This window comes from Astyanax mexicanus, chromosome 15 (assembly GCF_023375975.1).
Source record: "Astyanax mexicanus isolate ESR-SI-001 chromosome 15, AstMex3_surface, whole genome shotgun sequence".
Lineage (NCBI taxonomy): Eukaryota > Metazoa > Chordata > Actinopteri > Characiformes > Acestrorhamphidae > Astyanax > Astyanax mexicanus.
Window position 1 is genome coordinate 10,022,356 of NC_064422.1, and position 26,803 is coordinate 10,049,158.

Here is a 26,803-nt window from a genome sequence, read left to right on the forward strand (position 1 = left end):
GCCCTTTAATATACATCAATATAAACACAATGCAAATATGTTAGACTGTCTTTTAAGTGACAGTCTGTAAGTTTTGAAGATTTTTTAGAGCCTAATTTATACAATTACCTCTAAAACATGTATTGTGGTGATTGCTGGAGATTTTAGCAAACAATTAAGTTCAAATTCTATGTTTTTTGGTTTAATGATGAGTTTTCCATTCTTGTATCTCCATGTTTGCAGTAGATCTTGTATCAGCACCATTAGCAGTGCCACTGTTGTTCCTGTAACCAGGAAAAAACATTCAGGAATACTGTTTATTTCAACTTAAAAGAAGAAAAAAATGTAAGTACTGCTGCTAAAACCAGTTACTGAAAAAAACATGGTTGCCTTAATTCCATATTCACATTATCAATTTTGCAGCCTATAGTGAGCAAAGTCAGTTATCAGAAGCAGAGCTAGGCATGCCTGCTCAATTAGTAAGTCCGTCCCCAAGAGTCTCAGACCGCCTTCATTGAGTTTTCAGCACTGCCTAAAGAACAAGAATCACTATATTAAGTTTATACAGTTAGTGTAATTCCTTTACACTAAAACTGCAGGTTATATTTTATTAGTCCAGCACATCTAACTACGCCAACATTAGCTGGCTGGCTAACAACTAAATAGATACTGTAGGAATTAGACACTGAAAATGGAGAAAAATGAGGCAAATTGTTTTTTTTTACTGAAATATACAGGGATACTGTATTACTGCAATCATGCAGCAGAGGCTCTAGACCTTTTGTTGCCTTTATTTTTAGAGACATGCTTTTATATATATAGACGTAAACCTCAACCCTTGAACAACTGTATCCTAGAAATAGAGCTTCACTACAAGTAGTATTTTATACAGTCAGTCAGACATATTCTTAATTCCTTATTTGCTTTACTTGCTAATTTTTTTTCTACATTATAGATTAATATTAAAGACATAAAAAACAATTAAAGGAAAACATATGGAATTATGTCTCCACATTAATCTCCTGGTCTAAACCTGATGAACTGAGATGGTGATTTAAAGTGATTTGGGATGAGCTGGAAAGCATCTATTGTTCAGCACCTCCAGGAACTCCTTTCTTTACGACACTGAGATTAAAATACCAAGAGTGTGCAGATCTGTTCTCAAAGATAAATGTGCTACTTAGAAGAATTTAAACTCTAAAACACACACAACTTTTTATTTACTGAATAATTCTGCATGTGTTCCTGAATATCTTTAATATAGTCTTAAATATTACATTTACCATGTAAAAAAATCATTAGAAAAAAAAGAAACACATTGAAACACATTTTGAGCAGTATTATTTCTGCTTTAATGCTCAGTTTCTAGCTTGTTAACTTGAGGGGAATTCTGAATAAAGTTGATCTTAAGTGTGAAATTGGTAAAAATGCCCCATTCTAAAGAAACCAACCCACTCGGGATATAGAATAGATTACAGTGATGGTGGATGGAAACAGACATCTAAACCTCTAAACTTCCAGTTTTACCAGTTCTGAGTTCTGAGAAGATTTTAGCTAATGTATGGCAGCGTTGGCTACGACTGGGCTATAGAAGCTATGAGGAACTGGGCAGAATATGATTCATACTCAGCCCTAAAACATGTACCGGTACACCCTGCATATACTGACATACAGAGACATAGCTGTGCTATCTTCAGCGTGGGGTAAAATAAGTCTCATCACTGCTGTCATCTCACACCTGCCTACTACACCACCCACCCGCCACTCTCTCTCTCTCTGTCACACATACAGAAAAGTGAGACATTTCCTGTAGGTTAGCTTCAGTATCGCAGCCAAAGATTAACTCTGGTGACCACTAGTGTTATAGAAGTACATATAAGGCCACAGCTGGGTTCTGTCTGTAGCTGAAGCCGCCACCACAGCTGGAGGAAAGTGTAGGTGAGCTTCTGAAATCACCAATGGAACCATTGTACAGACACCACAGTGGTGAATTAGTTTAAAGTGGTGTTAAATGGAACAAAAAAGGTATTATCTGGCTGCCTGAAATCCACCCGTGTTCTATCTGCCAGTCTTTGCTGGAATCACCCCAGCCAGTTTCCGATTGGATACATCTACCATCACTCTGCTCCTAAATCAGATATGTATCCGATCCATGGACATGCTACATGAATGTAAACGGTCAAATCTGAATTCATGTGTCTTTTTGCTTTTACTCATTAGCAATAGCATTAGCGCTACGTGCTTCTCTCTCGTACCCACCCATCTCTTGCTGCAGCCATGCAGCTATAGCTGCAAAAAAACAGCAAAAGCAAACCACCTGGCCTTATGCTAACAAACGCATCCATTTGCCTTTATAAAGCTACGAGTCTCTCGTCTCTCTAATATGAGTTTTTTTGTAGTTGAACCATCAAAATAGCCAAATCTGATCCTGGCAAAAAAAAATGGATTTATGCAATGTGGCTTGTAATGTGACCGTAGCCTTAGACTTGGACCCAGAGATAAGGGCGTGGCTGCATGACACTAAATTGGTCATCTGATTGTGAATGATGTGAATTAAAATACAGGCCTAAAACTCAACAAAAAAAAATCTCAAAACTCTAAAAAAAAAAGGTGTGACAGGTATCAGGCAGTGTATTTATAACCATTTGCCATTCACCAATTGTAAACACTCAAATGAAAAAAAGCAGAATATTTTCATACAACAAATACATTCAATCCCAACTCATCCCAAAAGCATCCATCCATCATAGCAATCCATCTAGCCAACACCTGGCATTTGGCAAAGTTGCTATAAGTTCATGTTTATCTGCCCTAGAAACATAGTGTAATATGACAAAAGGCCCAAGCCACTTGTGCCAAACCCCGGTTGCTGAGTGTAATATGGGAATCGGCACACACCACTTTAGTATAAACCACATTCTGCCAAATTCTTCATGGCTAATGACAAGCAATAAATGATGGGGCCTAACTCATGTTGATTCGTATAAGCTAGGTATAAAATTTAAATTAAGAATATATATATAAATATAATTTTTTTTAAAATAATTTTATTTCTCATTTTTTCCCATTTTCTCCCCACTTCACATGGCCACTAGTGATGCCCCAACACACCAGGAGGGTGAAGACCTCCTGAACACATGCTTCCTCCAATACATGTGAAGTCAGCCACCGCATCTTTTTGAGCTGCTGCTGATGCTTTAGCATTACCGAGTAGCATCACAGCGCTAAGGCTCGGAGGAAAGCGCAGCGACTTGGTTCTGATACATCAGCTCACAGACGCCCTGTGCTGCAGACATCACCTTAGGAGTGATGTGGGGAGAGAGCGCCATCTACCCACCCGGAGGGAGCAGAGCCAATTGTGCTCCTTCTGAGCTCCAGCAGCTTGATGGCAAAGCTGCATGAGTGGGGGTTCAAACCTGCAACCTCCCGCTCATACTGACAGCGCTTTAGACCGCTGGACCACTCGGCGCCCGAGAATAATTTATTTAATCAAACCTCTAGGTTGCTGTTGTGTGCTACAGAACATTACATAACACTACAAACCATCTGAAAGCATGGGCCTTTCCTAAATGTACTATAAATATATAGGCAAGGCAAGGCAAGGCAACTTTATTTATATAGCACCTTTCATACACTGTGGCAATTCAAAGTGCTTTACAATTAACATTTCTAAAAATTAAAAAACAAATTAAAAATAAAGAGCAAAAAATAAACAATTAATAACAAAAAATAAAATAAAATCAAATTAGGTTATAAAATAAAATGAAATAAATTGCTTTAATTAAAAGCACGAGAAAAAAGTAGAGTTTTTAACCTGGATTTGAACAGTTCTACATTTGGGGTATTTCTAAGACTTTCTGGAAGTCTGTTCCAGTTATATGCAGCATAATAACTAAAAGCAGCTTCTCCATGTTTAGACTGGACTCTGGGTTCAACTAAGTGACCCTTGGCCATAGATCTAAGAGATCTAGTGGGTCTATATTCTCTAAACAGATCTGTAATGTATTCGGGGCAAGAGCTGTTCAGTGATTTATAGACTATCAGCAGCACTTTAAAATCTATTCTGTAAATAACTGGAAGCCAGTGTAGAGATTTTAGGACTGGAGTGATGTGCTCTGTTCTCTTAGTCCTAGTTAAAATTCTAGCAGCAGCATTCTGAATGTGCTGTAGCTGTTTAATACACTTTTTAGGAAGTCCAGTTAAAAGGCCATTACAATAATCCACTCTACTTGAAATAAACGCATGCATCAGCTTCTCTAGATCCTGCTGAGACACCAAACACCTGACTCTAGCTATATTTTTAAGATGATAAAAAGCAGTTTTTGTGATGGATTTGATATGACTAGCGAAGGAGAGATCTGAGTCTATTATAACACCAAGATTTCGTACCTGGTCTTTGGTGTTTAGACCCTGAGTATGGAGATGTTCACTAACGCTAATTCTCTTTTCTTTGCAACCAAACACTATGAAGTCTGTCTTGTCTTTATTTAATTGTAGGAAATTTTGGCTCATCCAATTATTTATGTGGTCCAGACACTGACATAATGAGTCTATAGGACTAAAATCATCTGGAGAGAGGGACAGATATATCTGTGTATCATCTGCATAACTGTGGTAATTAATGTTATTGTTCTGTAACATCTGGCCTAAGGGCAGCATATAAAGATTAAACAGGAGAGGTCCAAGAACTGACCCCTGGGGGATTCCACATGTCAATGGTATCCTGTCTGATTCAAAATTGCCTATAGTGACAAAATAATTCCTGTTCTCTAAGTATGACCTTAGCCAATTAAGGACAGTTCCAGACAGTCCTGCCCAGTTCTCCAGCCTGTCCAATAATATTCTGTGATCAACGGTGTCAAATGCTGCACTAAGGTCCAATAATACCAGGACTGACATTCTCCCAGAGTCAGTATTAAGCCGTATATCATTTAACACTTTAATAAGAGCTGTTTCAGTACTGTGGTTAGATCTAAAACCGGACTGAAATTGGTCAAAGTATCTGTTGGTGTCCAAAAAGTTGCTGATTTGATTAAAAGCTATTTTCTCAATAATCTTAGCTATAAAAGGAAGATTTGAAACAGGTCTATAGTTGTTTAACACAAAAAGTTGTTTAATATAAAAGGAAACAACAATCAGCTACAACATTCATTATCTTAGCATATGTATTTTTAACACAACACAGGATAATTGGTCTGTTCTTACAAAGAACACTGAGTCAACTTGTAGTTACAGTTTTATTTTAGCTAGATAGGTAGCAAATGTAGACAGTTTATTTACACAGACAACATATCACAGAGTTAATTTGTGTTAATTTATACCATTATGTACAAAACAACATAATACATCTGATATCTGCATATCTGATATTCTGCACTGTATCCTCACAGTCATTTTAAATATTGCTGAAGGAAATAAATTCCTTCAACATGCCACAACATTTCAGCAGGGGAGGAACCCAAGCTGCTGAGCTTCTCAACATTCTTCAGTCCAAACGCTGGAGGCTTTATGAAGACTCACTTCATTACTGGTACTTTTGTAACAGAAGTTACATTATTAGCAGGAAAACTGGAACATTATACTTGAAAAAAAAAGAAAATGAAAATGCTAAATGGTAAAGTTAAAAAAATAGGTTTAGATAATAATAATTTTATATTCAGTATAAATAAACACATGGAGAAACATTTTAATGTTGATGCATTAGGACGATACTTCCTCGTCAGGCTCTGTAAAAAAAGAGAAAAGAAGCAAATTAAATAAACAATACTTTAAAATGACTGGAAAGAAGAATAAAAAGTATTAAAAATATTAACATATTTATTAAACAGCCTGAATATCATGCACAAATGAACTGAGAAATCTGGCTTAATGAACTTAATAATCTGTTTAAAGGATTAATCTGTTTATAGGTTAACTGGCTCAGTAGTTTATGAATGCTGAATGCCTTGTCACTTTTATTGTCACCTACATATTTAACAACTAAAGTACACCCACATTAGCAGTAAGGGTTCTCCTCCAAGCATAATGAGCTTTAATTATATCGTATTAGCAATAGATGAGGTGGAGCATCAGCATTCTCGACTTCACCCATTCCATCACTTCTAGAATCACACCCCTTCTTTGTGCAGCAGATCACACTTTTGTGAAGTTCCTTTATTTGTTTATGTTGCCAGGAGTGTTAAGCAATATATTTATGCCCATATGATCACAGGTGTTAAGTTTAGGTTTGCACCACTTTACATACTAAAATTCCTCTCGATTCCTTGAATGGTTTAGTGACATTATGCACTGCAGAGGGACCCTAGTAGTAGATTAAATTAAAAAAGTAGATTAAATTATACTAAGCATTATTATGCTATAGTGCACTAAAGTGTTCTTGTAGCCACATCAATATATTTAAAGAGTGCTAAAATGGAACAAAATAGTACAAAAGTCTTACTTAAATTGTGCTAATTATACTTAACTGTACTAAAATGGAACTATTTTAAATATACTTAAGTAACATTTAAACATACTACTTCATGTATGTAACCCCATATTTTACATATGCTAACAGTAAAATAATACATTTAAAGAGTATTCCAACTGTATCACTATTATTATACACCAGGTATATTAGGAATGTACTAAGAATTGATGTTAAATATATTTGATCTATTTACATTAGAGCACAAATATGCTTCTTGTTCCTGTCTTATGTAAGTAGCACACATCTAGTATACATCATTGGGTATAAAAATATATTTTAATATACTGCACTACAATTTTTAGTTTTACCAATTTCCTTTTTTTTTAGAAGTAATTAATTTTTTTTTCTAAAAAGTTACATTATACATTGTACTTCAAGTGAACTACTGTAACGGCGGTTTTTAAAACACTTTGCTAAAAATGTACAAAAGTATATTTGGAAATAAGAATTTTAGAAGTATATTGAATTACATTAAACTAAAAGTCTATTTCATAGAATTCTATTTTTTTAATACATTATATTGTACCTTTTAAAGAGTATGATCATAGTTTACTTTCAAACATCTGATGAAAGCATAATGATAATAATAAATAAAGCATAAATCTGTTAGTATATATATAGCATATTTAAACAAAAATTCTTTTTGTGACCCACACCGTAATGGCTTGGAAAATATCTGGCCTGCAGCCAAACTTAATCGCAGACTCCTGATTTCTACCTTTAGGATCTGAATGTTCGGGTGATGCTAGAGTCTGCTCTGTTAAACTGTCTCATGTAATAAGAGTGTGTGTTAGCGGTGTACTGGATACCTGTCCAGGTGCGGTACACAGGCAGGCTCAGTGCAGGATGGGTTATCTCCACAACCACTCGAAGGCGCTCTTTCTCCCCCCGCCGCCCCTCTCTCCTCACGTTCACCGTGTTTATGTAGGAGAACTCCGGTTCTGTCTCTCCATCTTCAGTTTCTGCCTCTGAGGTTTGTGTCCATTTCTCTTCAGCTGTTTCCGTGTGGTTCTCCTGTTCTCTTTCCCTCAGATCAGTGTGTCCATTCTCCACTTCATTACAGAACACAGGAAACTGAGAGCCTGAGAAACAGATCACTTCAATTTTTAACATCTTGAAATGTCTTGACCTGTATACGGGATACAGGTGTAGGTGATACAGAACCCTTTTTTCTGCAGTAAAATTAAATAAGTTATTTAAATTCTAAAAATTTGAGGACTTTAAAAATCTCCTACAGGACACTTGGAGAAGCTGCCTGTTTTCTCTCTACTTCACTTATTAATTCAATAATAGATCAGTAACAGGACTCAACCCAAATTCTGCAGGTTTGAAAATAGACGTAAAAAATAGACAAACATGATGAAACTAAAGGTTTGAAGGACATTAACTGTTTGATTTGTATTTAGGAAAAATTTCAGGAAAGAGACAATTTTATGATTTTATTCATTATATTTTGACATTAGCAAATTTACTTAAATATTTTAAAATATTTTCTATTACAGCAACGTTCCTTATCAAACATGAAAGCTTTTTATGTAATGATGGAATAGAAATCCTCAAGATTTAGGGGTGTAATGTCAGGCAGAAAATTGATAGAAATCCTGGCCTGTTAATCATATTAATTATGATTAAATCATATTGAAACACAGTAGAACTCCTTGTTTCGTAATATTATCAATCAAATTGCTCATATCTAGTTCACTCATGGAGATAATTTGTGTTAGTTAAAAAAGGACATTTACGAAATAATAACCAGTTTCTCTGATTGTCAAGATTTTAAACAGCTAAAAAAAGAATCCAGCTCAAACCCAGAACATGCTGGTAGCTGGTTTTGGACAGTCAAGGTGTCTGGAAAGCTGGACATCTGGGAAACAACATACCCTAACCTAGCAAGCTAGATTGTTAATTAGCTGTTGGCCAGCATATAGTGTACACTGACATGGGACATAGGTATCTAGAAAATTTGATATCCCTGGTGTGTGACTGTATGCCTAGATATGTATTGGCAGCCTGTGCTGGGTCAGCTCCTCAGTGCCCAATGCAGTCCTCCAGGTGGACGGTTGTTTCCGGTTGAGAGTACACTGTGTGTGATTGGCTGCCGCTTCTCACCAGTGTGTGATGAGTGCTTTGAGTGTCCGAAAGGCTATATAACTGTAATTGTAAGAATTTAAGTTTGTGTGTTCACATGGACAATTCTAGCCAGACACAGCCAGTCACAATAATGTCCACCCACTGCACTGAGCTGTCCAGTATGATTGATAATGCCTTCTGTAATTTTACTCAAACATATTTATATAAATTGAAAAATCAGAGAAACTGATCATTTTGAAGTGGTCTCTTAATTGTTTATACAGCTGTATTTTTTGTATTTTTTTTATTTCAGTGGAAAATCTTTTTTCAAAATGTTGTGTAGTCAGAGAAAAAACTTAATCCCTGTCTGGGAAACTGCCCCTTAGGATACGGGGTAAAGCCGTGTAAAGGAAGTGTTTCACCAGACTAGTCTGAGGAACATTGCGGGACGGTTTTAGCTTTGTGTACAGACTCGCTCTCCACTTATTTCCCTGCTGTCAAACATTTAGTCCATTTCTGTGGGATGTTTATCTTGAAGACTCTGTTTGTCCTTTTTAAAGTGAACTCACCGTTTAGATGTCCGTTCCTGCGACTGTGTGGGTGGGGCTCTGATCTCTGAGGTCCTTCTGACTTCACCAGAGCACAGACGCTCAGCAGCTCCCTTGCTCCGCTCTCAGCCTCCTTCTCCTTCTCTCTGGAGATCAGCTGTGTTAGAGAGGAACCGCCAGCAGCCCAGAGCATCTTAGGGTGAGGGACACCAGCGGACATGCACAGGGAGAACACGCCAACCCCGTCATTCCTCCAGTTCACAGACAGAGAGAGAGGGATGGAGGGAGCCACTGTAGGAAAAGTACAAAGGAGAGAGAGTGAAGGCCAAGCATTGTGAAAAGGAAGTAGGCCTATTATTAAAGGACCAATATGTAACTTATTTTCAGTAGTAAATGATAAAATGATCAGGATGTATCAGCAGATATTAAGGAAACATGTTGAGTGAAAGCACTGGCAGCTCTTTTCAGCAGGGCTTCAGCAGTACGTTCCTAATTTAAATGTTAACTCCGCTTTAAGTGTTAACTTTAAGTGTTAATTAGTGTTAGTTCTGTCCTCTGACTCCTCCTGCTGCTCATTCCCCAACACTAACTCCGCCCCCGAGGTTGCCAGCACGTAACACTATGCTACAGCGATCCGCGCTGCAGCAAAGGAGCTATCTAGCAGGGCTGGTTCAGTTAAACCTCAGCTGCTACACAGCTTAAACTGTCTTAAAAAAGCTCAGTGAACAAGGAAGGAATATAACAAGAGTGAATATTGGCAGTGAGTTCGAACGCTGGAGACTTAGAGCTCAAAAAGACTACAAGACCGACCCAGAGCTGCTACTTTTCTCTTGAACAGGTAAGCTAACTAGCTAGCTAATTCAATCAGGTAAGTTAATTTATCACCACCACCAGGTTAGCTTACTAGGCACTGGTGTTTAAATTAATTAAAAAATTGAGTGTTAGCATTCATATTAGTGGTCTGTGTTCAGCTGCGATAAAAAGGCAGAGGCTACTTGAGTAAGATAGATAGTTTAGCAAGGTTAGCGCAGAGCTGTCCCTCAGGCCGCCAATAGCTCACTCGTGTAACATGCAGTCCCCTCGTGTAACATACAGTCAATGTAACGCTAAATGCGGGTGATAGAAGAGTTTCTGTATTTCTCCTCTCTCCTCTCGCTCGTACTCTAAGTTCTCTGCCTCTCCTACTAGTCTAAACGTTGTGTAGATTGTGTAGATTCAGCCTGCTGAATTCGGCAACCCGACGTAGCTTCGTGTCTGGGAAGGGGTGGGCGGGGCAGACTACTCTCTGTGATGTTTTGGAATTGGACTGCTCTAGCCATTTCACAAGTTTGCTCTCTTTTCCTACAGAATGTACATTTAAAAGCATTAAAATATGTTCAAAGTAGGTAAAGAATACTAAAAGTACTTTATGAAAATACACATTAAATATACTGTACTGCTATGCCACCCCCAGCCACCAGAGGGAAACCCAGAACCACTACACTCTGATTACAGGCAATTAGCAACACCTGTTCCTCTCCTATTTAAGGAGAGTCAACCCACGTTACATATACTTTCTATGTATTTCCATAAAATGTATTTTTAAGCAGTATGTTTTAAATTTGAATTTTAAATTGGTGCTTTTCTAAATTAAGGGAAAATTACCCATGCAATTTTTCCTCCAGACTCTCTCCACGGGCTCCTGTAGTGCACAGTGCTCCACCCTGCACACGATCTCTCCACCCTCCTCCATCTCCTTCAGCACGTTCTCCACCTCCTTCAGGAGAGCCGTGGCCCGGAACGCCCTCGGCTGAGTCTGGATCGGCCCCCAGACTTCTGCTGCCCCCTTAACTCCTTCTTCCCCCTCTGCTCCTGCCTCCTCCACCTCCTGCTCATCTCCCTCGTTCCTTCCTCTCCTCAGCCATTTAACAGAGACATCAGGAGGGTAGAAGTCTGAGATGTCGCAGGTCAGGGTCAGAGGTCCCTGGTCGGGGAAAGATGGAGTGCAGTGGATTTCTGAGACGGTAGGCCTCTTTATGAACCCTGGGTAAACACAGGAAAAAGTACTGTATCAGCGCTCAGTCACTTTCACTTGTTCCATAACAGCCCTGTTGCCCCTCCGCCCCCACCACTGCCCCCCCCCCCACCCCTGCCCCCCCCCCCACCCCCACCACTGCCCCTTCTCACCTCTGGTCTTGCGAGTGATTGGCTGTTTGAGGGACATGTGGTGGATGGTGACCCAGACGGTGGTTCTTCCTCTCTCCAGCTCGGCTTTGGGCAGTCTGCACTGGCTCATAGCTGAGAAGAAGCCCTGGGCATCTGGGCGAGGAGCACTGAGGCCTGGGGGGGCAGCAACCGGGCACAGCTCGCCCCCCTCGCAGAACCAGCGGAAGGTGATGACGTCCGGATGGAAGTGGGACGCCGTCACAGTCAGAGTGACGATACCTGAGAATGAGTTACAATTACTACAACAAGGGTGTGAGGAGTGCCAGCTCTCTGTTCATAGACTGAGAGACTTCTCATTTATAATAAAACTTTATACTGTATAGTAAAAATAATAACTAATAAATAAAAAGTGATGTATATTGACTGTAGAAAGCACAGTTGGGATTAGTTTTGAAATTACTTACAAGGGTTGGACAATTAAACTAAAACACCTGTCATTTTAGTGTGGGAGGTTTCATGTCTAAATTGGAGCAGCCTGGTGGTCAATCTTCATTAATTGCACATTACACCAGTAAGAGCAGAGTGTGAAGATTTAATTAGCAGAGTAAAAGCACAGATCGGCTCTAAATATTTCAATGCACACAACATTATGGGTGTGGATAATTATGAATGAGTTTAAAAGAGGACAAATTGTTGGTGCACGTCTTGCTGCAGCATCTGTGACCAAGACAGCAAGTCTTTGTGATGTATCAAGAGCCACGGTATCCAGGGTAATGTCAGCATACCACCAAGAAAAACGAACCACATCCAACAGGATTAACTGTGGATGCTGTAAGAGGAAGCTGTCTGAAAGGGATGTTTGTGTGCTAACCCGGATTGTATCCAAAAAACATAAAACCACGGCTGATCAAATCACGCAGAATTCAATGTGCACCTCAACTCTCCTGTTTCCACCAGAACTGTCCGTCACCACAATCAATTATTGTGGTCTAAAACCAGGTGTTTCAGTTTCACTGTCCAACCCCTGTATCTCTGGATTAAAAAATGGACCAGGGGGTTCATACCTGTTACCTCGTTGGGTTCTGAGAGCTGAATCTCTGAAACTTCAGGCAGGGCTAAGCAAACAAACAAACACAGTAAGCACACACATAAATAACCACATTTTAATACAGCTCGGGAAAAATAAGAGACCACATACAAAATGATGAATTTCTTTGATTTCACCAAATTGAAAACCTCTGGAATATAATCAAGAGGAAGATGGATGATCACAAGCCATCAAATCAAACTGTACTGCTTGAATTTTTGCACCAGGATTAAAGGCATAAAGTTATTCAAAAGCAGTGTGTAAGACTGGTGGAGGAGAACATGATGCCAAGATGCATGAAAACTGTGATTAAAAACCAACCAGGGTTATTCCACCAAATATTGATTTCTGAACTCTTAAAACTTTATGAATATGAACTTGTTTTCTTTACATTATTTGAGGTCTGAAAGCTCTGCATCTTTTTTGTTATTCCAGCCATTTCTCATTTTCTGCAAATAAATGCTCTAAATGACATTTTTTTTATTTTTTTGGAATTTGTGAGAAATGTTGTCTGTAGTTTATAGAATAAAACAACAATGTTCATTTTACTCAAACATAAACCTATAAAAAGCAAAAACAGAGAAACTGATTCAGAAACTGAAGTGGACTCTTAATTTTTCCCAAAAAAATCACCACATTTACAGATAACATATCTCTAGCAGTTAACAGAAGCCCCGCCCACTCAACCTGAAGTTACAGTACCAGTCAAAAGTTTGGACACACCTCTTCCTATTCAATGTTTTTTTTTATTATTATTATTTTCTTCTTTGTAAATTTAAAATTGAAGAATATAATAAAGCACTACAGGAACACGAAAAGTGTTTAACAAATCAGAATATGTTTTATTTATACTGTAGATTTTTCTAAAGTAGCACATTTATCTTTGAGGACAGATCTGCACTTTCTTGGTATTTTAAATTTTTTTTTTTCTTGGTATTTTAATCTCTGTGTCTTCATGAGGGAGAGTCACCTGGAATAGTTTTCTCATCGTCTTGAAGGAAGGAGTTCCTGGAGGTGCTGAACAATAGTTGCTGCTTTTCCTTCACGCTGTGAAGCTCCAGCTCATCCCAATTCAATCACCTCAAATCACCATCTCAGTTCATCAGGTTTAGATCAGGGGATTGATCAGGTGGAGGACGAACACTTTTTTTTAGACTGTTTACTACGTAATTCCATATGTGTCCTTTATTTGTTTTTTAATGTCTTTAATATTAATCTACAATGTAGAAAATACATTAAATAAAGAAATAAGGAAAACATTGAAAGAGAAGGTGTCTCTAATCTTTTGAATGGTACCATATATGTACTGTATATCAGGCTTTTATATCAGTGCTTTTTGTCCATCTTCACTTTTTACAGCCTCTTACCCAGGATGGTAAACTTGTCAGACACTTTCTCCATCACTATCTTGTCTTTGCCTTTGTAGGATATCTGGCATTTGAACACCGCCCCCTTGTGGATGGACAGGTTGGGGATGAAGGTGAAGGAGGAGAGGAGCTGTTTGATGGGGCCGGTGGAGAGCAGAGGATGCCGGGTGTGCAGTTTGTAGTACCCCGGAGCGGTGGCTGGAAGCAGGGAGGATTTTTCAGACACTAGAGACACACGGGAAATCCTGGGGGTGTGACCTGTGGAGTACGACGGACTCAAGCTTTTTTTTTCTAAGAAAAAATAAAAATGAGCATAGTGTAAGAAAATTGTATTTTTGATCAACGATCACTTAAAATGTAGCTTTTGCACTGATTTTCTAAAATTTATGAATAATTATTGATATAAATTTACTGACATTTCAAAGGCCATGGCCATGGGATATCAGTATATAAACTAAAAGATAACAGGGTTTAAAATACTTCTGTAGAAGTTGAAATATCAACTCAAGCTTTTTACTCTTTCTGCCTGACATTACACCACTAAATTCTGAGGATTTCTATTCAGCCATTACATAAAAATGTTTCTTGTTTGATAAGGAACGTTATTGAAAAGCATAATTTTAATAGTAACAGAAAATATTTTAAATAATTAAGTAAATCTAATTATGTCAAAACCTAATGAATAAATCATTTTAAAATATTAGAATTTGAGTTGATTCCTGTTACTGATCTGGAATTATTAAGTGGAGTAGTTAGAAAAACATGCAGCTTTTCCAAGTGTCCTATAGGAGATTTCAAACCCTCACATTTTAAGAATGAAAATAAGTTATTTCACTGCATGAAAAAAATATGTAGCACATATACAGGTCAAGGCCTGTATGTTAATAGGTTAAGTAAAAGTCTAAAAGTACTGGTTTCAAAACTACTTAAAGTATAAAAGTAAAAGTAATTTAAAATTGGGAAAAAATGCCATTAAGGACAAAAGCTTAGGCCACGCCCACAGAGTCCTATAGTGCACCTCCCCTCCCCAAAACACATTTTACTAAAAGCCATAATGACTATAATGTTAAAATATTAAAATGTTAATGTTGATAATATAATGTGGCATGCACTAGGTTGTTCTCTAGTGTTTCAGCTGAATATATGCTGATTGTAAATGAATATATTTTATTTAGTAGAATGTAAATATATTAAAGGTAAAGTTTATTTGGGCTGGAGTTTGTCTGGAGTTCTCTTGACTCTCTGCAGGATCATCTTCATACTAGACTACATATGTCTGCTATGTTCTTGCTGGAGTGGTGGGTTTTTTTTTTTGGGGGGGGGGGGGTGGGGTGGGGGTGTGATGGATCACAGTATAAACCAATAGGGAGTCGGAATGGTATTTGTTTATACTTCTCTACATCCAATCACAATCAGATTCACTCTGGATGGAGAAATTTATCTGGATAGGGGTTTTATTGAATGACGAGAAGCCAGAATGAAAACCGGCTGAAATGAAATAGGAGTAACGAAGCTATTTTTGTGTTTGTTTAGATCTTCCACTGATTTATGATAGAAGTATAGGTTTAGTGGTGGGTTTGAGTAATAAATAAAATAGCTATTTCTGTACACTTGACTTATCTCACTATCACTTTAAGGCAATCTGAGTTGGTTTCTTTAAAAGTTTAAAAATAAAATAGTGTACCAAAAAAAACAAAAACCCTTCCTAAAAAGAATTTTATCTTTTGCATGATTAAAAAAAGTAATAATGGCCCCCTTTAACCCTGTGTCCTGACGCAGTAAGAGTCATTACCGGAGTAAGACGTGTCTGCTATTGGGATGTTGTTGAGGAACCACACAGTCTGGACCCGGTCTGCTCTCCTGCCCTCTATACTGATGGTGACCCGGCCTTTCCGGCCCACCACCAACTGCGGGGGCAGAATGATCGCAGAAATACTCAGGCTTTTCTGCTTCTCTGCAGAGAGAGACAGAAACAGATTTTTTACTGCACAATAATATGCAGTGAGTGAATATGTTTATACAATATCAGGAATAATCTCCAGCTAGGCATTTTCTCTCAGTGATATGTGGGGTGGTTTGTTAGTGAGCAGTACCCTTGTGAAAAGAGCATTAAAAGTATGTTCAAACAAGATAAAGAATATTAAAAGTGCATTTTCAATTTAATATACTTTATAAAAAAATACACATTAAATATACTTTCTTTGTATTCCCATAAATAAATAAATGTTTAGGCAATATGCTTTAAATTAAACATTGTGTTAATAGAAAATATATGTAGTGGCATTAAATCCTGCTTAAAGTGCACTTTGGTGTAGTTTTTGTTTTTACAATATACTTCAAGTGTATTAAAATGATGTTTAATAAATACATACTTAAATCAACTTAAGTTTCCAGAAGTAATAAGAAAAAAGCACTAAAAAGCACAACCTAATGCTTTTATCTTGTATTTAAATATAGATTAACCCTTGTGTGGTGTTCATATTTTTCGTATTTTTTCATATTCTCGTTTACTTTGTTACTAATTCAGCAAAATTAAGCAATTTTACATTAAAATGCTTTACACATGCTTGCTTCACCTAAATTGCAAGCAATATAAACAGCTTACATGGTTAATATTTGTCCTTTACCTTTCTTATGTTACATTTCTTTTAAAAAGTGCTACTCTTTTTTTTATTAGTTTTTTAATAAAATGTAAAAGAAAATGAATTAAACTCAAGATATGAGTAGAAAATTAGTTTAGTTTCAAATTTATAAATGAAGCAATGTTTATTAGCCCTTGGCCAAACATACTGTATGTAATATAAATATGTAGTGGGGGGGGGGTGTACAGTGTGTGTTTATCGAAAATGTGTTTTGATATATGTTTTTCACAAAAAATGAGCCAATGCCAATGAGTTTGAGTTAGAAAAAATATTTTTTTTGTATCATTTGACGAAAAAGGAAAACGGGTCCCACAGACCCGAACACCACACAAGGGTTAAATACAATTGAAATATACATAAGCTTCCAGGTCTTAAACAAATTTTATTTGATTTTGATGAAGTGTTGCTTTAGTGTTAGTGTTACTTTTCTCAATCACTATCTTGTCTATCTTGTTTATAAATGTGTGTGTATATGTGTGTGTGTTTTCCGGGTTCCTCACCATCTCTTCTCTTCCAGGAGAAGCCTAAGCAGAGCAGAAGGACGAGGATCAGTGAGATGATCATCATGGCTACTGATGCTTTTGCTGATTTGCTCAGAACCAGCTCCCGCACTGAGAAGAATGAATAATACACACTGGTTAGAAACACTTTTAAAACCATATGGCTGCAGAAGTTAACTTATAAAATGAACATAGAAAATACATGTGAATGCATTAAATGCATGAATATAAACTAGTATATGATTTAATTAATATCAGTTATAGTGTATATACTGCAGTGTGTATTGGATGTAGTACATATAGTGTAGCGTATAGTGTAGTGTATTGGATATAGTGCATATAGTGTAGTATAAATATGATATAGTGTATATAGCGTAATGCATACAGACTATAGTGTATATAATGTAGTATAAATGATATAATGTAGAAAGTGTAATGTATACATAATATAGTATATATATAGTGTAGTATATGTGTGATATAGTGTATATTGTAGACACATGACAGGATAAAGTGTAGTGTATTTTCATTATAGTGTATATAATGTAGTGTATTTATGATATAGTGTATAGAATATCTGATATATGAACTATACTGTATATAGTGTAGTGAATATGCGATGTAGTGATATGCTGTAGTGTATATGTGATATAGTGTAGTGTGTATATGCGATATAGTGTAGTGTATATATGTGATATAGTGTAGTGTATATATGCGATATAGTGTAGTGTATATATGTGATATAGTGCAGTGTATATATGTGATATGGTGTAGTGTATATGTGATATAGTGTAGTGTATATATGTGATATAGTGTAGTGTATATGTGATATAGTGTAGTGTATATATGTGATATAGTGTAGTGTATATATGTGATATAGTGTAGTGTGTCTGTGATATAGTGTAGTGTATAAATGTGATATAGTGTAGTGTATATATGTGATATAGTGTAGTGTATATATGTGATATAGTGTAGTGTATATGTGATATAGTGTAGTGTATATATGTGATATAGTGTAGTGTATATATGTGATATAGTGTAGTGTATATATGTGATATAGTGTAGTGTATAAATGTGATATAGTGTAGTGTATATATGTGATATAGTGTAGTGTATAAATGTGATATAGTGTAGTGTATATATGTGATATAGTGTAGTGTATATATGTGATATAGTGTAGTGTATATGTGATATAGTGTAGTGTATAAATGTGATATAGTGTAGTGTATATATGTGATATAGTGTAGTGTATAAATGTGATATAGTGTAGTGTATATATGTAATATAGTGTAGTGTATATATGTGATATAGTATAGTATATGTGTGATATAGTGTAATATATATGTGAGATAGTGTAGTGTAAATGTGATATAGCGTAGTGTATATGTAATATATATGTGATATGGTGTAGTGTATATGTGAGATAGTGTAGTGTAAATGTGATATAGCGTAGTGTATATGTAATATATATGTGATATGGTGTAGTGTATATGCGATATATGTGAGATAGTGTAGTGTATATGTGATATATGTGAGATAGTGTAGTGTAAATGTGATATAGCATAGTGTATATGTAATATATATGTGATATGGTGTAGTGTATATGCGATATATGTGAGATAGTGTAGTGTATATGTGATATATGTGAGATAGTGTAGTGTATATGTGATATATGTGAGATAGTGTAGTGTAAATGTGATATAGCGTAGTGTAAATGTAATATATATGTGATATGGTGTAGTGTATATGTGATATATGTGAGATAGTGTAGTGTATATGTGATATATGTGAGATAGTGTAGTGTAAATGTGATATAGCGTAGTGTATATGTAATATATATGTGATATGGTGTAGTGTATATGCGATATATGTGAGATAGTGTAGTTTATATGTGATATATGTGAGATAGTGTAGTGTATATGTGATATATGTGAGATAGTGTAGTGTAAATGTGATATAGCGTAGTGTATATGTAATATATATGTGATATGGTGTAGTGTATATGTGAGATAGTGTAGTGTATATGTGATATATGTGAGATAGTGTACTGTAAATGTGATATAGCGTAGTGTATATGTAATATATATGTGATATGGTGTAGTGTATATGTGATATATGTGAGATAGTGTAGTGTATATGTGATATATGTGAGATAGTGTAGTGTAAATGTGATATAGCGTAGTGTATATGTAATATATATGTGATATGGTGTATATACCCAGTGGGTCAATGGTTGACAGGTCGATGGAGCTGGACGCTGGTTGTGAAACGTGGGGCTGATGAGCCACACACTGCACGGCTCCGCCCCGCTCCCTCTCCTCCGCACTCAGCGTGTGGAACCAGCGGGTTCTGTATGATCCATCACTGTTCAGGTGGGTCAGTGGAGGCTCAGGCAGGACTGTACTGTTCTGGACCCAGACCACGGAGATGTTCTCTGGATAGAAGCCTCTGAGATCACAGGCGAGGGTGAGGGGGGAGGAGCGAGAGGCAGGAGGAACGATGGAGAGACTGACTGTAGGGAGGACTGGAGGAAGAGAGGGAGCAGAGAGGAGGTTATAAATGTTGTTCAGAACAGTTCTGAATATGATATAAGGTCAGTTTAAGGATCACTCACTGATGATGCTTGGCTTGAACTTCTTCACCAGCGGTTTCTCCAGTTCCTCGTGCTGAACCACACAGCTGTAAGTGATGTTCCGGTCATGGAGTTCAGGGACGAACACCAGCCGACTGACCGCCTCATACAGACCGTCCTCTGCCAGCATGCCCTCTGACCTTTGAGGAGGTCTGAAGCGTTTCCCTGCTCGAGTCCAGGAGAAGCTGATTTGTGGAGGACTGAAGCTTTTTGCCCAGCACTCTATTACACTCTCCTGACCCAACACCACCTCTGGAGAAGTTATAGACACGGAGGGGGCAGCTGAGGAAGAAGAAGAGGCATATTGAGAGGCAAAATTATCCATACACTATGTATACAAACAATTTATTTAATATAAAATAAATATATTAAAGGAGAACTCCAGTGTAAAATGGACTTTTGGTGTAGTAAAACATGATAACATGTGGGCCCTCCCAACAGCCTTCAGAGATCAAGAAATTTTACATTTTTTGTCCAAACACCCTTCAGACTGGGTGATACCCTGATAAATCACTTTTTCCACCGTTATCCACCTCAAAGTAGCTCCACACCTCTTTGCTAGAATCCGGAGAGCCCTGACATTTAAAACGAGGCATTAATAACTTAAAAAAAGTACACAAGAAGCTTATTAAAAACCACTGTTTACATCCCATAATGCTAGAGTCAGCTCCGAGCACTACCATTACTGAACTGAAAACAACATAGACCCCAATATATACACAGACTCAGCATAGCATAGCAACTGGCACCAAGAGGCAGGCTATGCAGAGTCTATGTATATATATGTCTTATTTTCAGTTCGGTGATGGCTGAGCTGAAGCTAGCGTTATGGGATGTAAACAGTGATTTCTAATAAGGTTCTTGTGCACTTTTTAAGCTCTCCAGATTCTAGCAAGGAGATGTGGAGCTACTTTGAGCTGGATAACGGTGGAAAAAGGGTGTTTGGAGAAACTGTTAACATTTCTGGATCTCTGAACGCTGTGGAAGAAACGGAGGTGTCCTATTCATCAAAGGTAAGAACTTTTTATCATGTTTTACTTCAACAAAAGTCAATTTTACACAAGGTTCTCCTTTAATATGTAATGCTGTGTATTAATATGTAATATTAATATATGCATTGGGTCACTGTTCAAAGAAAACCTTGAATTTAACAGAAGATATAATGTCTTTTGTGTACAACAAATTTCATTCAAACAATGTCATAGAAACAAAGGACCCTATTTTAGCAATCTGTAGATGAGACATCAACTGTGCACCATGCAGAATGATTTAAGGAGTGTCTGTGAGTCTTTGCTATTGTAATAAAGGGAAAATACACCTTGCATGATTTGAAATGCTTAGGAATCTTGTAAAAATTTAAGTAAAGCTGCCTGAGTTTGATCAGTTCATGTTTTAAACAGTTAAATACATGTGTTATTAGATTCAAAGTAAAAAAAAGATTTTTAAAAAGTTTAATTTTGAAGAGTTACAACAAGCAAGTATGACATATCTGCACTGCAGGCCTGTAATCAGGGCCAGGTCTCACATACCCACCCAGTACTGTAAGAGTGACATTGCTGTAGTGTTCGGTCCCGTTGCTGTTCACACTGCACTCATAAACCCCCTGTTGGTGTGGGGTGGTGTTGTATACAGTCAGGGGAGCCGAGCCGTTGAGGAGGTTGGAGGTGTCAAGGTTGAAGCCTGGGTCTGTGTGGTTGATGAATGCAATGACTGAACCTCTGAAGGACCAGGTAACATCGAGGAACTTCTCGTTTGCTGGAAGTTCGAGAGGGAAAGAGCAGGGGAGGATCGCCGTGTAGCTCAGAGGAACAACAATTTCTGTGGAAAAGACTGAGAGATGGAGGATGAGAAATCAGTAGATCAGTAGATCATTGCTTCAGCACAGAACAGGAACTGACAGAGAAGCTAGCTGCTAGCACACTGCTAGCTGCTAAGTGCTAAGTGAAACTGTGCCCAAGCTAAATTCGCATGCTTATCAGTTCTATTCACTGTATAGGTGTAACTCTACCTCTTCACAACTTTACAACTGATGCTCTCAAACACTTTATTAAGAGACAAGAAATTCAAGTAATTAACTCTTGATGAGTTCAGCACAGCTGTTAACTGAAAGCCTGAATTCCAGGTGACTCTACCTCATAAAACTGAGACTGAGAAAATCCAGCAGAGATGTGCAAAACTGTCTCTATATAAGCAAGAGGTGCTACTCTGAAGAATCTGAAATATAAAACATATTCTAATTGGTTTACTAAATAAGTCCATATATTTCTTCATAGTTTGGATGACTTTAGTATTAATCTACAATGCAGAACATTTTAAAATAATGGAAAAACACAGAATTTCTGTACAGATTAAAGGACCCTTAATTCATTAGTTTCACAAAGTGAGCTAAAATATAAATAAAATATGATATTGTATGCTATTTATGCAGTTAAAACAATCGAAAATACTCATACCCCTTGATCTTTACACATTTTTTCACCTTACAACCACAAACTTGAATGTATTCTATTGAGATTTTAAGGGGTAGACCAACACAAAGTATTGCATACGTCTGAAGTGGAACGAAAATGATACATGGTTTTCAAAATTTCTTTCAAAAAAAAAAAAAAATCTGATGTGCAAAAGTATCCATATCAATACTTAGTGGAGCCACCATTCACTGCAATTACAACTGTAGATGCTTTGCACATCTAGAGACTGAGATTTTTGCCACATTCTTCTTTATAAAACAGCTGAAGCTCAGCCAGGTTGGATGGAGAGCATCTGTGAACAACAAGGGGTATGAATACTTTTGCAAGCATCTGTATGTTGTGTTTTTACACATAATAAGTGTATGTATTCAATATCACATTGTCATATATCCCAGCCCTTACTGTAAAAATAGGCTTGGTGATGAAGGGCTAAAGGGTGTTTTATCTATCAACACTAGTTAAACAGACATCGCCAAAAATTACGCAACCAAATGGCCACAGGCACCACATTAATATTAAGTGTTTAATTACACAGCGGCTGCACACGCCCTGAAACAATGACTTAATGTTTGTTGGATTATATCTGACTTGTTGCTTGTTGTGGATCTAATTTAATTATGATTTGAACAGAAATAAAAGTAATTTTATTCTTCATACACCAATCAGCCAGAAAATGGTCCTTCTGACTATTCTAGTGCATCTCAAAAAAATTAGAATTACTTACAGCCAATGAAAACCCAAAAATCAGTGTCTCAGAAAATTTTAATATTGCATAAGACCAATTGGTACTTCTGGCAGTGTGGGCAGTGTGCCAAGTCCTGCTGGAAAATAAAATGTGCATCTTCACTGCACTGACTTCAGACTTGATATAACACAGTGGATCAACACCAGCAGATATCAGACATGTCTCTCCGTTAAACCATCACTGATTGGAGGAAACTTCACACTAGACCTCGAGCAGTTTGGACTGTGTGTCTCTCCACTCTTCCTCCAGACTCTGCTCCCTTGATTTCCAAATGAAATGTAAAATTTACTGATGATCAGTCATGGTTTGGAGAGACATGTCATCTGCTGGTGTTGATCCACTGTGTTTTATTATCAAGTCTAAAGTCAGTGCAGTTTTGTTTTCCCACAAAATCTTACAGCACTTCATACTTCCCTCTGCTACTGACAACTTTTATGGAGATTAAATATCGGATTTCATTTTCCATTAGGAACACTGCCCACACTACCCACACTGCCAAAAGTACCAAGATGAAATTTTTGGGTTTTCATTGGCTGTAAGCCATAATCATCAACAATAAAAGAAATTGACACTTAAAATAGATCACTCTGTGTTTAATACATTTATATAATATATAAGTTTCACATTTTGAACTGAATTACTGAAATAAAGTAACTTTTTGTTGATATTCTAATTTTTCACAGACTATCAGTGTTAGCCAGTTTAACCTATCCATGGTTTTATTGTTATGGCTAACTTGTTTTCAGCGTGTACTGTATGCTGATATCCAGAATGTTAACATGTCTGGAAATTACCACTGCTGATGGAGTTATGCTGTTATCAGTAGTTATGTATTAGTTTATTAAAGACATTTGACGTCACAAATCCAGCCTCAGACTGTAAAACCTTTTCCAAAGTGTTCCCTTGGACTCAAACAGCCTCAGAGTCCAATCAGAGAAGAGCTTTATACTAAAGAAAATAGCGTGAAAGCAGTGAGATTAAGCGGCTGAATAAACCAACAACATGTGCTCTAATTTTGGATAAAAATTAGGATTCTGAGGTCTAATTTACAATATTTTGTAATCAATTAAATCCAGAAAGCAAAAACACAAACAAACACAAGCAGGACTGTAAATCTGTACACATACCGCCGTCTCCTCAATCAGATTAATCAACAACCAGGGTAATAAATATCTGCCGGTCAGATAAAAGAACAAGAACACGCTGGAATATTTTACACTCTGAACTGATTGTGACAGGACATCCACTATCACACAGATGTACAGATAAAGATAAAAAACAGGGTGATAAGGAGATTAATGACTTTATATGTATTTACAGTATGTTATCTTAAAATCACTGCAATTGAATGAGTAGTTAAAGTAGCAAAAGGAACTTCAGTATAAAAGTATCAGGCCTGAAAACACTGCTTTATAAGAGAAAGATTAGGAGCCCACTGAATTGAATCCATTTGAGTGAGTATTTATATTTATTTAATGCATTAAGTGTACTAATATCTATATACAAGTAGTATATAAGTAAATGTACTGTTTCAACACTTTTAAGAACTAAATGTGCCCTTTTTAATTTACAAATATAAATATATATTATACTTTAAGAGTTTTAATATATTTTTAAATGTATTTCTAATTGTTCCCATTTTCTTCCCAGTTTGGAAGGCCAATCAGCTACCTCTGATGGTGCATCACTGGATAGCCAGCAAACTATGTGGAAACTTGAGGTTCTCATGGCTAACAACATTAATTCCAAATCAAAATGTTGTCATTTAGAGCATTTATTTGCAGTAAAAATAACAAAAACAATGCAGAGCTTTCAGACTTCAAATAATGCAAAGATAACAAGTTCATACTTATTTAGAGTTCAGAAATCAATATTTGGTGGAATAACCCTGATTTTTAATCACAGTTTTCATGCATCTCGGTATGTTCTCCTCCACCAGTCTAACACACTGCTTTTGGGTGACTGAATGCCGCTCCTGCCACAAAATTTCAAGCAGTTCAGCTCCTCTTGATTATATTCCAGAGGTTTTCTATGGTTTTCAGGTCTGGAGATTGGGCTGGCCATGACAGGCTCTTGATCTGGTGGTCCTTCATCCACACACTGACTGACCTAGCTGTGTGGAATTGAGCATTGAAAAAAACAGTCCTTAGAGTTGGGGAACAATGCCAGTGCAGAAGGAAGCAAGTTTTCTTCCAGGATAAGCTTGTATGTGGCTTGACTCATGCATACTTCATAAAGATGAATCTGCCTGATTCCAGCCTCGCTGAAGCATCTCCAAATCATCACTGATCTTCCACCAAATTTCACACTGGGTAAAGCACACTGTGGCTTGTATGCCTCTCCAGGTCTCGGTCTAACCATTAGATGACCAGGTGTTAAATAAAGCTGAAAATTTGGCTTATCAGAGAAGATGATCCTTTATGATCCAATCCTTATGGCTTTTACAATCTTCAGTCTGGCTCTTCTTCGCTTTTCATTGATTTAGGGCTTTATTCTAGTTTTATGTGACATGAGCTCTGCATGTAGGAGCCTGTTCCCAACTGTTCTTACAGTGCATTTCGCCCCAGCTGCCACTTGCCATTCTTTTTGTAGGTCACTTGATGTCACCCTGTGGTTCCTGACAGACATTTTAATAAGTTGATGCCCAATCTCCAGACCGTAACATAATTGAAAACCTCTGGAATATAATCAAGAGGAAGATGGATGATGGAGACAAGCCCTCAAACAAAGCAGAACAGCTTGACGTTTTCTGCCAGGAGTGGCATAAGGTCACGCAAAAGCATTGTGTAAGACTGGTGGAGGAAAACATGCTAAGATGCATGAAAACTGTGATTAAAACTCTTTCTGAGTTAAAACATTAGTATTGTTGTTTCTAAATGAAAACGTACTTGTTTTCTTTGCATTATTTGAGGTCTGAAAGCTCTGTTATTTTAGCCAAAAAAATGCTCTCAATAACAATATTTGTACGTGGAATTTGGGAGAAATGTTGTCTGTAGATTACAGAATAAAACAACAATGTTCATTTTACTCAAACATATTTGTGTAGACATGTCTAGGATTACTGGTGGGTTTGGATAGTAAATTAAATGGCTAAATTTGTCTTGTTCTTGTGGCAACTAACACCTGATTGCATTTACGACCACTGTCATCAGAGTGGGTGAGTTCCTCTGAAAGGATCACAGTATCTCATCTCATTAATTAATGTCAAATTAACAAATTAAAGTTTTGCTATTAAAAGATGAATTAATGTTGTTATTGCAGTGCTGTTTCAATCAATGTTCAGTATTACTTCTCATCAACATTCAAAATAACTTGAATAAATATATGTTCAATAAAATATAAAAAATATAAGATGGTAATAAAATAATAATAATGATCATATTTAAGACAAATATATTATGTTGATTCTAAATTCAAATTTCAATGTTAATTAATAGGTATTTTGTTAACTTGTTTTTAACTTTTTTTTCAATTGAAACTACAGTCAATACCACATACCATGTGGTGGTATTTCCACCACATTTCAGTGTTGAAGGTTGCCAGGTAAGTAACACCAACACTGGTGATATAACAATAAAAGGGTTAATTTAACACTGGCATATTTGCTATGTGGAAACGGTTATTCAGATGTTTGTAAGCTGTATTTATTGCGGTGCATATTAGCAATTTAATCTGTAGTTTCTGGGCAGGTTATTGCAATAAACACTACAAAACAATACAACAAAAAAGTTTCATCACAGAAAGTGGATTGTTCTGAGAGTCTGAGAGTTTTGCGTTTATTCGGATCACAGTAATTGGACAGTGCATTGTCTCTGCTGACAGATTTACATAACACTGTCCACTGCTCCAGGACGTCTCAGTGGTCCTGTGGTCATACAGAACAAATAAAGCACGTCACATACAAACAAACACACAAATCCAGGTGAGATTAAAAGCTGAGTATTTGATTGAGATTGCAGCCGGACGTCAGACTGAAGCTGTCTCACACTCTCTCACCTGCTCTGATCTACCTGACAGACAGACAGACACGCAGTACTCACCCAGCTTTATTGGGCTCAGGACACACAGACACAGCAGGACTTTAAACCTCATGTTGTTTCACTGATCAACCCCTCTATCTCTCTTTCTCTCTCTAATACTGAGACAGT

General features: G+C 37.0%; 1 protein-coding gene across 1 annotated transcript; it reads right to left on the reverse strand.

Moving 5' to 3' along the window:
• Positions 1 to 5,202: 5,202 nt before the first annotated feature.
• On the reverse strand, positions 5,203 to 26,803 carry si:ch211-180a12.2 (uncharacterized). The gene is made up of 13 exons (XM_022669245.2): positions 26,696 to 26,803; positions 20,973 to 21,269; positions 19,422 to 19,721; positions 19,026 to 19,331; positions 16,808 to 16,918; positions 15,458 to 15,619; positions 13,666 to 13,956; positions 12,276 to 12,326; positions 11,233 to 11,490; positions 10,711 to 11,088; positions 9,088 to 9,357; positions 7,258 to 7,530; positions 5,203 to 5,705 (listed from the first exon to the last, which is right to left on the reverse strand). The coding sequence occupies exons 1-13, from the start codon at positions 26,745 to 26,747 to the stop codon at positions 5,680 to 5,682; spliced, it is 2,775 nt and encodes a 924-aa protein (XP_022524966.2). The 5' UTR covers positions 26,748 to 26,803; the 3' UTR covers positions 5,203 to 5,679.